This window comes from Macaca nemestrina, chromosome 10 (genome assembly GCF_043159975.1).
Source record: "Macaca nemestrina isolate mMacNem1 chromosome 10, mMacNem.hap1, whole genome shotgun sequence".
NCBI classification, from domain to species: domain Eukaryota; kingdom Metazoa; phylum Chordata; class Mammalia; order Primates; family Cercopithecidae; genus Macaca; species Macaca nemestrina.
The window spans coordinates 142,968,090-142,982,480 of record NC_092134.1 but is presented as its reverse complement, the minus strand read 5'-3'; the positions used below and the strand labels follow the sequence as shown (position 1 = coordinate 142,982,480).

Here is a 14,391-nt window from a genome sequence, read left to right as displayed (position 1 = left end):
TGAAACTAGAAGAAATGTTTCACCAAAATGAGAGTAAACCAAGTAAAAGGAAGACTTACAACAAGGAAAAGAGGCCAAGGAATTCCCAGAATGATGGCAGTAAAAGGAATTTCCAGACTGACAGCTGACCTTAAAAACACATCCAGTCAGGATGTGAGAGTAAAAAAGACTCCAGGAAGAATGGCTCCAGGAAAATAGCTGATAGATTATCTGATGGGTAGCAGCACACCGAGAGATGTATACTTCCACTGGGAAGTTTGAAAATATATTTTTCATGGTATTAATTTTAGATTAACAAAAAATTAATGTAACTACACTAGAAGGCGGATGACAGACATACATATGGGAAGATTTACACCCATTCTCTTACACTCATTCTCCATCTTTAACAGGAGGAAATCAGTATATGATACTTAAAATGAGAAATGAAGAAACAGCATAACCAGCATATTACTTGGAAATACGAAGATCAAAATCAGAAACAGCTAAAAGAACTGAAAGTGGTTAGTTCTGAGGAGTAGGAATGGAGGTGGAGATGAAGGGAGATGCGGATTTTCATTTTAAGCCGCCTTTTTTTTTTTAATAGACAGGGTCTTATTCTGTTGCCCAGGCAGTGCAATCAGAGGTCACTGTAGCCCCTATCTCCTGGACTCAAGGGATCCTCCAGCTTCAGCTTCTCAAGTAGCTGTGACTACAGACACGTGCCACCACACCCAGCTAATTTTTTACGTTATTTGCAGAGACGGGGTCTCCCAATGTCTAGACTGGCAGGTTGATCTAGAATTCCTGGGCTCAAATGATCCTCTTGCCTCGGACTCCCAAAGTGCTGGGATTACAAGTATGAGCCCACTATACCCAGCCAAAGCCTTGTTTTTTAAAAGTGTACTACTTTAATAAAAATAAAAATGTTTTGATGAGAAGGGCTAGACTGAATGCTTCTTGCTGAAGTGGTTATAAAAACTGTAATTATTCCGCTGCGCGCGGTGGCTCACATCTGTAATCCCAGCACTTTAGGAGGCCAAGGCGGGCGGATCATGAGGTCAGGAGATCGAGACCATCCTGGCTAACACGGTGAAACCCCATCTCTACTAAAAATACAAAAAATTAGCCGGGCGTGGTGGCAGCGCCTGTAGTCCCAGCTACTCAGGAGGCTGAGGCAGGAGAATGGCATGAACCCGGGAAGCAGAGCTTGCAGTGAGCCGAGATCGCGCCACTGCACTCCAGCCTGGGCAACAGAGCGAGACTCCATCTCAAAAATAAATAAATAAATAAATAAATAAATAAATAATAAATTGTAATTATTCATATAGAAGTCCATTAAATTACAGGCATTCCAAGTAATACTTTTTTATCATCAAAAATAATAGGGAGAAAGATGAGGTGATTTAATCAAAACAGGAAACCATCACATTGATGACTTAATGACTCAGAAGACTGAAAATTTGCTTCCCGTCAAAAAGCAATAGTTATCATAGTATTTTCAAATCATATCTATAAAAAAAACTCAATAGATGCCAACAAACCGTCAGCCAAAAATAACCTTTTTTTAAAAAAAAAGGGCACACCTAACAACCTTAAAACATCTGAATTCTCAGTATTTTCTGCAGTTTTCAGCCCAATCCTTTTGCTAGAATAAAACGCCAAGTTAATGAAATAAATAGTCACCCATTGATAACGGTCAGAATAAATTACCTTTGTGAAGAAGTATTAACTGGAAAGGAGATGAAAGAACCCACTAGAGTGCTATAAAAATGTTATATATCTTGATCTGCGTGATGGCTACAAAACAGATGTATACATATATGAAGATTTATTGAACTGTACACTTAAAATTTGTGCATTACACTGTAAGTTATACCTCAATGTAAAAGAAAAAAGTTAATGTGAGAAGCAGCAATCTCACAACGACATTTAGGGAACAAAGTATTATAAACAAAACTAACTACAAATCAAAGTTTGTCTGCCTTTTAGCTTTAAATCAGTTTAGCAAGCATTCTCACAGGTTAGGGGAAAGAGATGTCCATGAGGACTTTAAAAAACCCACAAAAGACAAAACTCCGATAAACCCTCAGAAAAGCACACTTAACCTTTAATCACAACGTATTTTCAACAAGTTTTCTGAATATTTAAACAAAGCGTACTTTACTAGTAGTATGAACCTTAAAAGGAAATTAGTTTCTCAAGATGGAGTTAAACAGTCTGGATGACCAATGTTGTAAGGAGAATTGTGAACAACTAAGTATTCAGATTAGGTTACCTTTAAAAGCCTCTTCCCGATTTTGAAATCCTACGACTTTAGAAAACCAGAAAAATGCGGCCGGGCACGGTGGTTCACACCTGTAATCCCGGCATTTTGGGAGGCCAAGATAGGAGATCACTTGAGATCAGGAGTTTGTGACCAGCTTGGCCAACATGATGAAACCCTGTCTCTACTAAAAATACAATATTAGCCGGGTGTGGTGACGTGTGCCTGTAGTCCCAACTGCTCCTGAGGCTGAGTCAGGAGAATCACTTGAACCCAGGAAGCGAGAAGTTGCAGAGCGCTGAGATCGTGCCTCTAGCCTGGGTGACAGAGGGAGACTCCGTCTCCAAAAAAAATGCAATTTAGCTTACCATCAGATTAAACCCAAGGTTTACCTTTTAAATGGAAAATCACAGACAGAGAAAATTTCAATAGATTACTACTCATACTATTAATAAACACTTACTCTAGTAAATTCCTTAGGGTATTTATGAAAATAGAGATAAATACTGGCCAGGCACAGTGGCTCACACCTATAATCCCTATACTTTGGGAGGCCAAGGTGGGCAGATCATTTGAGGTCAGGAGTTCAAGACCAGCTTGGCCAACATGGTAAAAACCCCATCTTTACTAAAAATACAAAAATTAGCCGGGTGTGGTGGCACACACCTTTAATCCCAGTCCCAGCTACTAAGGAGGCTGAGTCACAAGAATCACTTGAACCTGGGAGGTGGAGGTTGCAAGTGAGCCAAGATTGTGCCACTGCATTCCAGTCTGGGCAACAAAGCGAGACTCTGTCTTGGAAAAAAAAAAAAAAAAAAAGTAGAAAGAGTTTCATTAAAGAGTACCACAACATATATATTGTTATTAATGATAAAAAAAAAATCTTTGAAAAAAATTTTTTTGAGACAGAGTTTCGCTCCTGTTGCCCAGGCTGGAGCGCAGTGGTACTATCTCAACTCACTGCAACCTCTGCCTCCTGGTTTCAAGCGATCTCCTACCTCAGCCTCCCGAGCAGCTGGAATTACAGGTGCCCACCACCACCCCTGGCTAATTTTTTGTATTTTTAGTAGAGACAGGCTTTTTTTTTGAGATGGAGTTTTGCCGCTCTTGTTGCCCAGGCTGGAGTGCAATGGCGTGATCTCGGCTCATTACAACCTCCGCCGCCCGGGTTCAAGCGATTCTCCTGCCTCAGCCTCCCAAGTAGCTGAGATCACAGGCACGCGCTACCACGTCTGGCTAATTTTGTATCTTTAGTAGAGACGGGGTTTCTCCATGTTGGTTAGGCTGGTCTCGAACTCCCAACCTTAAGTGATCCGCCCGCCTGAGCCTCCCAAATTGCTGGGATTACAGGTGTGAGCCACTGTGCCCGGCCGAGACAGGTTTTCACCATGTTGGCCAGGCTGGTCTCGAACTCCTGACCTCAGGTGATCCATCCACCTCAGTCTTCCAAAGTGCCGGGATTGTGCCGGGCGCGGTGGCTCAAGCCTGTAATCCCAGCACTTTGGGAGGCCGAGATGGGCGGATCACAAGGTCAGGAGATCGAGACCATCCTGGCTAACACGGTGAAACCCCGTCTCTACTAAAAAATACAAAAAATTAGCCAGGCGAGGTGGCGGGCGCCTGTAGTCCCAGCTACTCAGGAGGCTGAGGCAGGAGAATGGCGTGAACCCGGGAGGCGGAGCTTGCAGTGAGCTGAGATCCGGCCACTGCACTCCAGACTGGGCGACAGAGCGAGACTCCGTCTCAAAAAAAAAAAAAACAAAAACAAAAACAAAGTGCCGGGATTACAGGCATCAGCCACAGTGCCGAGATAATTTTTGAAATTTTTTTGTATTTTATTCATCCTATACTCAAACACATTCAGAATCTTAAACAGCATCATACAGCAAAACTTAGTAGGTAAGTTCTGACTGAATAAAAATTTCAAAAAAGCAAATTATTAAAATGAATTTTTATCGTAATAGTTCCCTATAAAAAGAAACCCACCGGCCGGGCGCGGTGGCTCAAGCCTGTAATCCCAGCACTTTGGGAGGCCGAGACGGGCGGATCACGAGGTCAGGAGATCGAGACCATCCTGGCTAACACTGTGAAACCCCGTCTCTACTAAAAAAATACAAAAAACTAGCCGGGCGAGGTGGCGGGCGCCTGTAGTCCCAACTACTCGGGAGGCTGAGGCAGGAGAATGGCGTAGACCCGGGAGGCGGAGCTTGCAGTGAGCTGAGATCCGGCCACTGCACTCCAGCCTGGGTGACAGAGCGAGACTCCATCTCAAAAAAAAAAAAAAAAAAAAAAAAGAAACCCACCACCCAAATTTAGCATAATTTGTTTTTTAGTACCATACGTTTTCATATAACTACACTAGACAATTCTTGGTACAGTACTTACTTACTAACATCATTACCTGATTAAAAAAAGTCCCAAGCTGTATTTTAGCATAAGACCATACTTGCCAAATTTTTTGTAAGAGAATTCTGACCTGACACTAATTTTAAAATGTATCATAAAAGATAATTTAACTATGGTTACTCTGTCTGTTTGGAAACAGGGTCTTGCTCTGTCACCCAGGCTGGAATGCAGTGGTGTGATGACAGCTCACTGCAGTCTTGACCTCCCAGGCTCAAGCAATCCTCCTGCCTCAGCCTCCTGATTAGCTGTGACTACAGGAGTCCATCACCATGCCAGGATTATTTATTTTTTAATTTTTTGTAGAGATGGAATCTCACTATGTTGCCTAGGCTGGTCTCGAACTCCTAGGTTCAAGCAATCCTTCTACCTCAGCCTCCCAAAGTGCTGGGATTATAGGCATTAGCCACTACACACCACGAATTATTCTCACGTTTTTCCTTAAAAGTGAAATCTTACTGGCCAGGCACAGTGACTCATGCCTGTAATCCCAGCACTTTGGAAGGCCGAGGCGGGTGGATCACCTGAGGTCGGGAGTTCGAGTCCAGCCTAACCAACATGGAAAAATCCTATCTCTACTAAAAATACAAAATTAGCCGGGTGTGGTGGTAGGCACCTGTAATCCCAGGTATTTGGGAGGCTGAGCAGGAGAATCACTGGAACCCGGGAGGTGGAGGTTTCAGTGAGCCCAGATCACACCACTGCACTCCAGCCTAGGCACTGACTCCATCTCAAAAAAAAAAAAAAAAGTGAAATCTTCCAAAAGTAACCGCAATTTAAATAAGAATAAATTTTTATTTCAAAATAGTATATAAATTATAAGATATGAAAGGCCACAAAAAGTTGTTTTATAAAATTTCTCAGATAATTAAGCAATAATAAATTGTATTACTGTATTAACAAAACATATTTCAGCCAGGTGCGGTGGCTCATGCATGTAATCTGTAAACTCAGCACTTTGGGAGGTCGAGGTGGGCGGATCACGAGGTCAGAAGTTCGAGACCAGCCTCACCAACATAGTGAAACCCCATCTCTACTAAAAAATACAAAATTAGCCAGGCGTGTTGGCACATGCCTGTAATCCCAGCTACTCAGGAGGCTGAGGAAGGAGAATTGCTTGACCCCGAGAGGCAGAGGTTGCAGTGAGCCAAGATCAGGCCATTGCACTCCAGCCTGGACAACAAGAGCAAAACTCCGTCTCAAAAAAAAAGAAAAAAAGCATATTTCAAGGTTATTACAATCTCCGCTTGCAGGTCAGTTAGTTTTTTTCACATTAGGGAATATAATGTTAAAAAGTTAACACAATTTGGGCAAAAATTTGTCTAAACTCTTCACCGTTAAGTTTCTGAGCTGTTGTTCATCCTACCGAATAATGATAGCCTCGGTTAGCCATTAACACTACACACAGGTACGAACAAAACTAGTATCTACCACACGTAAGAATGCTGAGGAACACGAGTCCCTTTAATATGCCAGATTTTCTTTTTTTTTTTTTTTTGTTGAGACAGGGTCTCACTCCTGTGACCAAGGTTGAAGTGCAGTGGTGCAACCACAGCTCACTGCAGCCCTGACTTTCCGGACTTGCGATCCTCCCACCTTAGCCTCCTGAGTAGCTGAGACTACAGGTGTGCACCCACGCCCAGTTAGCTTTTCTGTATTTTCAGTAGAGATAGGGTTTCAGCATGTTGTCCGGGCTAGTCTCTTAACTCCTAGGCTCAAGTGATCCGCCCACCTCAACCTCCTAAAGTGCTGGGATTACAGGCATGAGCCACCGTGCCTGGGCCAAATTTTCAATTAAGTAACAAAAAAGGATGACAAGCTCAACACAGAACATTGTACACTCAGCACAAGATAATATTAGCAGGCTAGAGTAATTTATTTTGCATATTGTATATCACAGAGCCTGATTTTTTTTTTTTTTTTTTTTTTTGAGACGGAGTCTCGCGCTGTGTCACCCAGGCTGGAGTGCAGTGGCGCGATCTTGGCTCACTGCAAGCTCCGCCTCCCAGCTTCACGCCATTCTCCTGCCTCAGCCTCCGAGTAGCTGGGACTACAGGCGCCCGCCACCACGCCCGGCTAGTTTTTTGTATTTTTAGTAGAGACGGGGTTTCACCATGTTAGCCAGGATGGTCTCGATCTCCTGACCTCGTGATCCACCCGCCTCGGCCTCCCAAAGTGCTGGGATTACAGGCTTGAGCCACCGCGCCCGGCCGAGCCTGATAAATATTAATATTTGGTAATTACATATTAATCTCAACAAATATAAAATAACTTTTAAAGATAACTTTGAGATCTCTCATTTCCATTTATTCAAATGTGCATTTCATTGTCCTTTTTGAGACAGAGTTTTGCTCTTGTTGCCCAGGCTGGAGTGCAATGGCGTGATCTTGGCTCACCACAACCTCCGCCTCCCGGGTTCAAGCAATTCTCCTGCCTCAGCCTCCCGAGTAGCCGGGAATACAGGTGCCGCCACCACACCCGGCTAGTGCATTTCACTGTCAAACAAATCCTCCACTGGAAGCAATGTTTACCACCAAACGTATCTGATATTCCTAAATTGACAAGCCTGTGCTCTAATTTCTAAACCAGTATAAGCCTCACCTTGCTCAAAGCATAGAGATCCAGGATTTTTCTCTCTACCACAGGGATCTTCAGAGTAGATCCCTGAAGCTCCCAAAATTTTGCTAGTTGATCCAAGAAATCCAGTCTCACTCTGGTCATTGCCTGAGATTAAAATACAGAAATAAAAACTAAGATTATTAAAATACAGAAATAAAAACTAAGATTATTAAAATACAGAAAAACTAAGATTATTAAAATACAGAAATAAAAACTAAGATTAAAATACAGAAATAAAAACTAAGATTATTAAAATACAGAGATAAAAACTAAGATTATTAAAATACAGAAATAAAAACTAAGATTATTAAAATACAGAAATAAAAACTAAGATTATTAAAATACAGAAATAAAAACTAAGATTATTAAAATACAGAAATAAAAACTAAGATTATTAAAATACAGAAATAAAAACAAAGTTACGATTGAAATGAACGAGGACAACAGAGCAGGGGTCGCCACCCCCCGGGCTACGGACTGGTACCCGTCAGTGGCCTGTTAGGAACCCAGCCGCACAGCAGGAGTGAGCGGCGGCAGCAGGCAAGCATTACCACCCACTCTACTGTGAACTGCACATGAGAGATTAAGGTTGTGCACGCCTTTTGAGAATCTAATGCTTGATGATCTGAGGGGGAACAGTTTCATCCCAAAACCATCCTCCATACCCCCATCCATCCATGGATAAACTGTCTTCCATGAAACCAGTCCTTGGTGCCAAAAAGGTCTGGGACCACTGTAATAGAGGTATTCATTTCTCTAAAGAAATTCAAAGACTTTTCATTATTGCTTATTTCAACCCGGTAAAACTAGCCAATAGTAAAACTAGCCAAAAATAAAGAGGCAAAAGACTTCTAATAAACTGTATTTATTCAGGCAAAAAGGTCACTCTGATTTATGTAAAAAGTTGTCATATTAGCAACCAAAACAATTTTTGTAAGTTGGTTTAACTTTATGCTGATCAGAAAATTCAGTAAATCAGATCCTCCTCAGTCTCTAACATTCTGTCATTTCATCCATAGGTAACATGCACACTTTAGGTGCATCAACTATATACCTCACTGATACTAATATTCTTTGTCAAGCATCTAATTACAAGACTAAAAAGAAAAAATATGTATTGCGGCCAGGCGCGGTGGCTCATGCCTGTAATCCCAGAACTTAGGGAGGCCAAGGCAGGTGGATCACCTGAGGTCAGGAGTTCCAGACCAGCCTGGCCAACATTACAAAACTCCATCTCTACTAAAAATACAAAAATTAGCCAGGCATGGTCGTTGTAACCTCAGCTACTAGGGAGGCTGAGGCAGGAGAATTGCCTGAACCCAGGAGGTGGAGGTAGAAGTGAGCCAAGATCGTGCCACTGTACTCCAGCCTCGGTGACAGAGCGAGACTCTGTCTCAAAAAAAGAAAAAAAAAAGTATGTATTAAACTCTCAGAAATATTTTGGGGGGGGGGAACACTTCAGAATGACATAATAAACCTTTGCTATCAATAATTTTCCTTCTGTACTCTAAAAGTTTTCATATCACAATGAAAAACCTTCTGAAAATCCGCAGACAGGAAAAACAGCAATACATAAATAGACTTCCATTTAGATAATTTAATATACATTAGTAATGCTTAAAGGCAGATCTTAATAAATCAGATTAACACTCCTGGCAAAGTTCCATTAAAACCAAAACCAAAACAAAACAAAACTAACTTTGAAAACTAGGGTTTTAAAACAGAATTTAAAAATCCATTTTCCAAGAATGAAGGGAGACAGAAATCTTCGGAGATTAACAAAACTTTTAATAGAGTAAGAAACACTAGAGAAAGTAGAATTTAAGAATTCTAAGCATTGAAGCTAAACATTGAACATTTCCACTAGAACAACAGGGCTAGAGACAGTTTCTCATGATCTCAGTTAAACGGAGAAACCATAACTACTTTGCACAATTTTTTAAAAAATCACACTCTTCCTCCAAACATCAAGTAACTATTCAATACCAATTAACACAAACTCCAGGCTGTGGTCCATGAGCTTCTCAAAGTTCTCTACCTACAGCCCGAACACAAAGAATGAATCAGGAGGCAGAAACGGTGACAAAACACTTACCTCAAGTTCATTCAGGCGCTGGACTCTTGGAGTGAAACGAAAGCTTTTTACTTCACAGGCGAATGGAGGCTGCCAATCCTAAATAGAAAGTTTTTTTAAAAAAAACACAGTGGTATTTAAGCAAGGAATGCGTTATTTATTCCCTTAAAGGGGGGTTTTGCCATAATCACGGTGCTAATAAACTAACTTATAAGACTTCTTTATTATAGAGACAGAATGAGCAATTCTTTTAGATAAAATAATTTTAATACAGGTTGAGTATCCCTCATCTGAAATGCTTGGGACCAGAAGTGTTTTGGATTTCAGATTTTTCCATATTTTGGAATATCTGCATATACATAAGGAGGTATCTTGGAGAGAGAAACCAAGTCTAAATACAAAATTATTTTGTCTCATATAGTTATACACATAGCCTAAAGGTAATTTTATGCAATATTTTTAATAATTTGGTGCATAACGCTTGTGTACACTGGACCATGAGAAAAGAAAGGTGTCACTAACTCAGCCATCCGGTGTGGACAATCTGTGGTTGTCTGGCATCACCATCATTTCTGACTGTGAATTCTTACATGCTACCAATAAACAATCATTTCCTTACACTTATTTCCACTTAAGTAGTTAACAGAAAAAATATAACATACCATTAATACAATGAAAAAAATAATCTATTCAAGCTGGGTGCAGTAGCTCATACCTGTAATCCCAGCACATTGGGAGACTGAGGCAGGAGGATCGCTTGAGCCCAGGAGCATGAGACCAGCCCAGGCAACAAAGCGAGACCCTGTCTCTATAAAATAAAAAGAATAATAATGTTTCAGGATAACTTGGTTTCAGATTTGGGAGGATTTCGGATTTGGAATTTTTAAAGTAGGGATGGATGCTCAACCTATATTACCCAGAGAAGCAATCCTCTTCAAACCAGTCCCACTGTTTATCTCCCACAATTATGCTTTCCCAAGTTACTCAAGTGGAATTCAATGAGGTCATGTACCACAAAACGGTGTCTAGTAAACATTCAGGTTTACCAAGATCAAAAAAAAACACCAAAAAATTTAAAAAACCAAAAAGGGTAAAATTAAAGATTAAAAATAAACTTTTTAAACTTTTTCTTTTGTACTGTATGTGTAACGCGACAGAGCACTTTATGTTACACAAAAGTTTTGTTCAAAGCCCAGCTTCTGGGAACCCAAATATTCAACAACAAAAAAAGCAAGCACACACACAGAACAAGGACAGTTTCCAGACTGTGATATAACTAAAATCAGATAGCATATTTCAAGTGGGGTCTAAATAACACAGTTTGATTTGGCGTAAATAACAGAATAACAGTAAACCTATTTTAAAACGTGAGTAGTCAAAAAAAAAAAAACCCAGGAGGTGGAGGCAGAAGTGAGCCAAGATCGTGCCACTGCACTCCAGCCTGGAAACTAAAGAAATTTGCCAATACTAAAATTAAATTCTGATTGTAAACAAGATTTACTTTCAATAATGTGACATAAAAAGAGAAAGCATTATTTCAACATTTTTTAAGTAAAAAAAAACTTTTTTTTAATCGAAGTAACCGTGAATAGAATTTCTAATTAATAAATTCAAGAGTAGATGAAAATACGACTTAGGAAAACCTTCAATGCTTAAGATTTGTTAATATTAGGTAATTATGATAGAAAAAAAGGGTTAAATAGAAGTTTTTGGAGGATGGCAATGCATATCATCACAGCAATTATTTGTTAATCCTCTGCTTGCAACGAATAGTCTATAACCTTAAACTCATTCTACATAGAGCATTATGTCTGTTTCAGAATCAGAAAAACCGATCTAGGTTCAAAATATACTTTGCCACTTGCCCAAGATAACCCATCTGGTGTTTTAACTTATCCAGATTAATCTTATCTGTAAACGGTGGACTTCATTTACCTATCAGGGCTTCAAAGATTAAAGCAAACAATCTATAGGTGTTAAATTAGCTCCTCCTCGCTGTCATTTAAGTTTTTAATTCGCTGCGGTGCCTATCACTGTGGTAGTCAGTGGTGACGGCAGATGCTTTTTAAAATGCAACACTGGTTAACAGTGCTTAATATTTTATCATTACCAATACTAGACAAAACATAAAGCAAAATGCCTTTAAGAAGCAATGACTAAAGCAATGGTTCGAAAACCTCAACTTACATGAAGAATCATCTGAGACTAGTTGCTAGAAAAGCAGATTCCAGAACTTCCACAAGAAGCCTAGAGATCTGCATTTAAATAAGCATCCAGTTGACCCAGGTGCAAGTGGTCCCGCAACAGCATTTAAAAAGCACTGATCTAATGAGTAAAGAAAAACACCTTTTGACCTTGAGCATCTCACTCAATCTCTTGGGGCATTAATCCCCTCCACACAAGGGATAGTACCTACTTTCCTTACCTCAATGTTGAGATTATAATTAACCTTATAGGCAAACCTAGTTATCTGCAATAACTGTGATTCTAAAATCGTTGATCTTGAGTTCCCTATGTCAAGAGATTTCAACATTTCCTCCCGCCTCCATTATAGATGAATTCTTCCTAAACCTCTCAATTTTAGAATTATTGCTGCTCCTCTTTCCCCGGTAAGACTTTCTCACTGCAGCAATGATTAGTCTGGAGTTCTATGTCCATAATACCATCTGGTGGAACTAGAGCTCAGATTACCTTTTCAGAAACCCTAGCCCTGAGAGGAGGCCTGCAAATATTTGATCCAATCAGGTCTTGAATAGAGATAGCCGACTCTCAAACCATAATGAGGATACGTGAGGGAAGAATGTACTTTAATTAAACCTCATATTGGCTAACGAAGGGCTTTAGGCCCACAGCGGAGAGAAAAGTATCAGTTCCCAAGTTCGAGGCGGAAGACCCCAGAGACACCACTTTCTCGCATTCAGACGTGTCTACATAAGACCACAAAAGAAACCGAAGCAGAAACATCCAGAAACAGGCTCCGGTTGTCTCAACATAAAGGAGAGTACATACGAAAGGAGAGAAGGATCGGAAAAGTAAGGCTGAACCCAGTGCACGGACTCCCCCATTCTTCCTTCTCCCCCGCTCTCTCCACAGACTGAGGTACCTTGGGCGGCCGAATTTTGCAGATGCCGGTTTTCTCCGCCAAAGGCCGGATGCGGCCGATAAAGCTGAGCGGATCTGTGAACTCCTCCCAGCTCGGCTCAAAGACGGGGCACTCCGGGGGCGGCACGAACTCGGCCGCGTAGCCCCCCGGCCCCACGCCCGCCATTGCAGCGGCCGGGGGGGGGGTCCCCGTGGGGAACCGGTGGAGAAAAGCTGGCTGAAGCCCACTGAGCCCGTTCACGTCCCCTGACAGGGGCCGAAGCGCATCTTCGCGGAAAAGAACCGCTCAACACAGACACCCCAGAACCGCTTCCTCCTCCCGTTTGTTATTGTTTCTTGCAAGGCTTTTCCTCTGAGGGTCAGGACTTTTCCGGAAGTTACTGTGCTGTCAAATCCCTCCGCCCCCGCAGGAAACGGAATCCTTCCGCAGCGGCGCGACGCCCGGGTATCTGGCCCTTCCTCCTTCTTCTCTTGCCCGGCAGCCCGGTGTGGCTGTTTCTCTCCTTGCCTGCCAAAGTTCTGCCCAGTCCAACGACTCCACGCGGCTCGCCCTGGGTAGGGGGTCGGGGAGAGGCACAATCTCTCCTTCACTAGAGGTGGGGTAGAGCCAGGCCGACGGGGCGAGGCGAGGCGCGACGCGTTCTTCCGGCGCGGAGGAATGTGTAATGCCCCAGAGGGCAGAGGTTGTGCTTCCGGTGAGGAGGGTCCCTTTCCCTTTTGTGCGTCGGTGTAGTCGAAATCACGCAGGGCTTAGCGTTAGCCCCCCAGCCTCGCCGCCCGTGCTTCGTGATTTGTTTTAACCTACCCTGCTGCGTTTCTAGCAAGTAGCCGTTCCAGCATTTCTCTTTTTTTTAGCCCTTTGAATGCAGGTATTTTACAGTAATCTCACTCTGCCACTTTATACCCGCCTCTTCTCCAGGAAAACAAGTGCAGGTCTAACCCATCCCCTAAATCCTGCCAGCTGGCTTTAGCCACCATCCAGGAATTGCTTTTCCTTTTACACAGAACACAGCAGCTCTTCTGAATTACCAGCCAGTACTGTCTAGCTACCTACAGGACATCTCACTCTGATAACTCAAAGTACTTTAATTGGTCACTATTTCTTCAGTGTTCCTGGTTTCATTAATACCTTCATCTATTCAGTTGCCTGAGGCAAAAAAAAAAAACACAATCAAGAAATAGTCCTCATGCTTTCTGCTCTCACTTCCCATGTATAATCGTGTGTCTCTCCATCCTTGTTACCAGTATCCTAATTTAAATACTCTTACTGACAACAGCTCATTTCTTTTCTCCTCTGAAATCCCTCTCCATTCTCAAGTTGGATTGCTTTGTCTAAAATCCAGAATTCATCTTGTCACTTTTCATCTCCAAACTCAACAACTCCAAACATCTTTTTTAATTGCTGATTTGCTGCTTTACTCTCCAGCTTCATCTCTACTGCTTCTCCATATGATCTACAGAAGTCTTTGTTGTGACTTTAGTACACCATGATTTTTCTCACCTCTGAGCCATCACACATATTTCCTCTGTCCAGAACATTTTTGTACTCTGCTGACCCAAAATCATTTGTATCATTATATCCCCTTCCTAAATTTCTACTCATCCTTCATTTAAATAAATATGAAGGATTAGGCTGAGCGAATCTGTGAACTGTGAACTCCTCCTTCCTATTTATTTAAATAATGTTTATTTAAATAATAATAAATAATATTTAAATAAATATGAAGGATTAAATATCACTTCTAGATAGCCTTTCCTAATCCCAAAAATTGGTGTGGTCAGCAGCAACTTGTACTTCCTTGTCAAACTTTTTGAAATTGCATATTTAATTGCCTTTTTCCCTCAAACCGTAAGTTACACAAAGGCAGGGACAGTGTCTGTCTTGTTTTCCCAGCTCCTAGAATAGTGGTTGGTGTATAGGAGGTGTGCAATAAATATCTGCTAAATA

At 41.6% G+C, this 14,391-nt stretch overlaps 1 protein-coding gene across 1 annotated transcript in view; it reads right to left on the bottom strand.

Annotated features, from left to right (window-relative positions):
• Nucleotides 1-13,075, bottom strand: part of LOC105463806 (lysine demethylase 5A) — a 101,012-nt gene extending 87,937 nt beyond the window's left edge. Inside the window, exons 1-3 of the mRNA XM_011711127.3 lie at nt 12,445-13,075; nt 9,363-9,440; nt 7,250-7,372 (exon numbers count right to left, since the gene is read on the bottom strand). Coding sequence (XP_011709429.1) covers nt 7,250-7,372; nt 9,363-9,440; nt 12,445-12,609 — 366 coding nt within the window. The 5' untranslated portion in view covers nt 12,610-13,075. The remainder of the gene's footprint in view (nt 1-7,249; nt 7,373-9,362; nt 9,441-12,444) is intronic.
• Nucleotides 13,076-14,391: the final 1,316 nt, after the last annotated feature.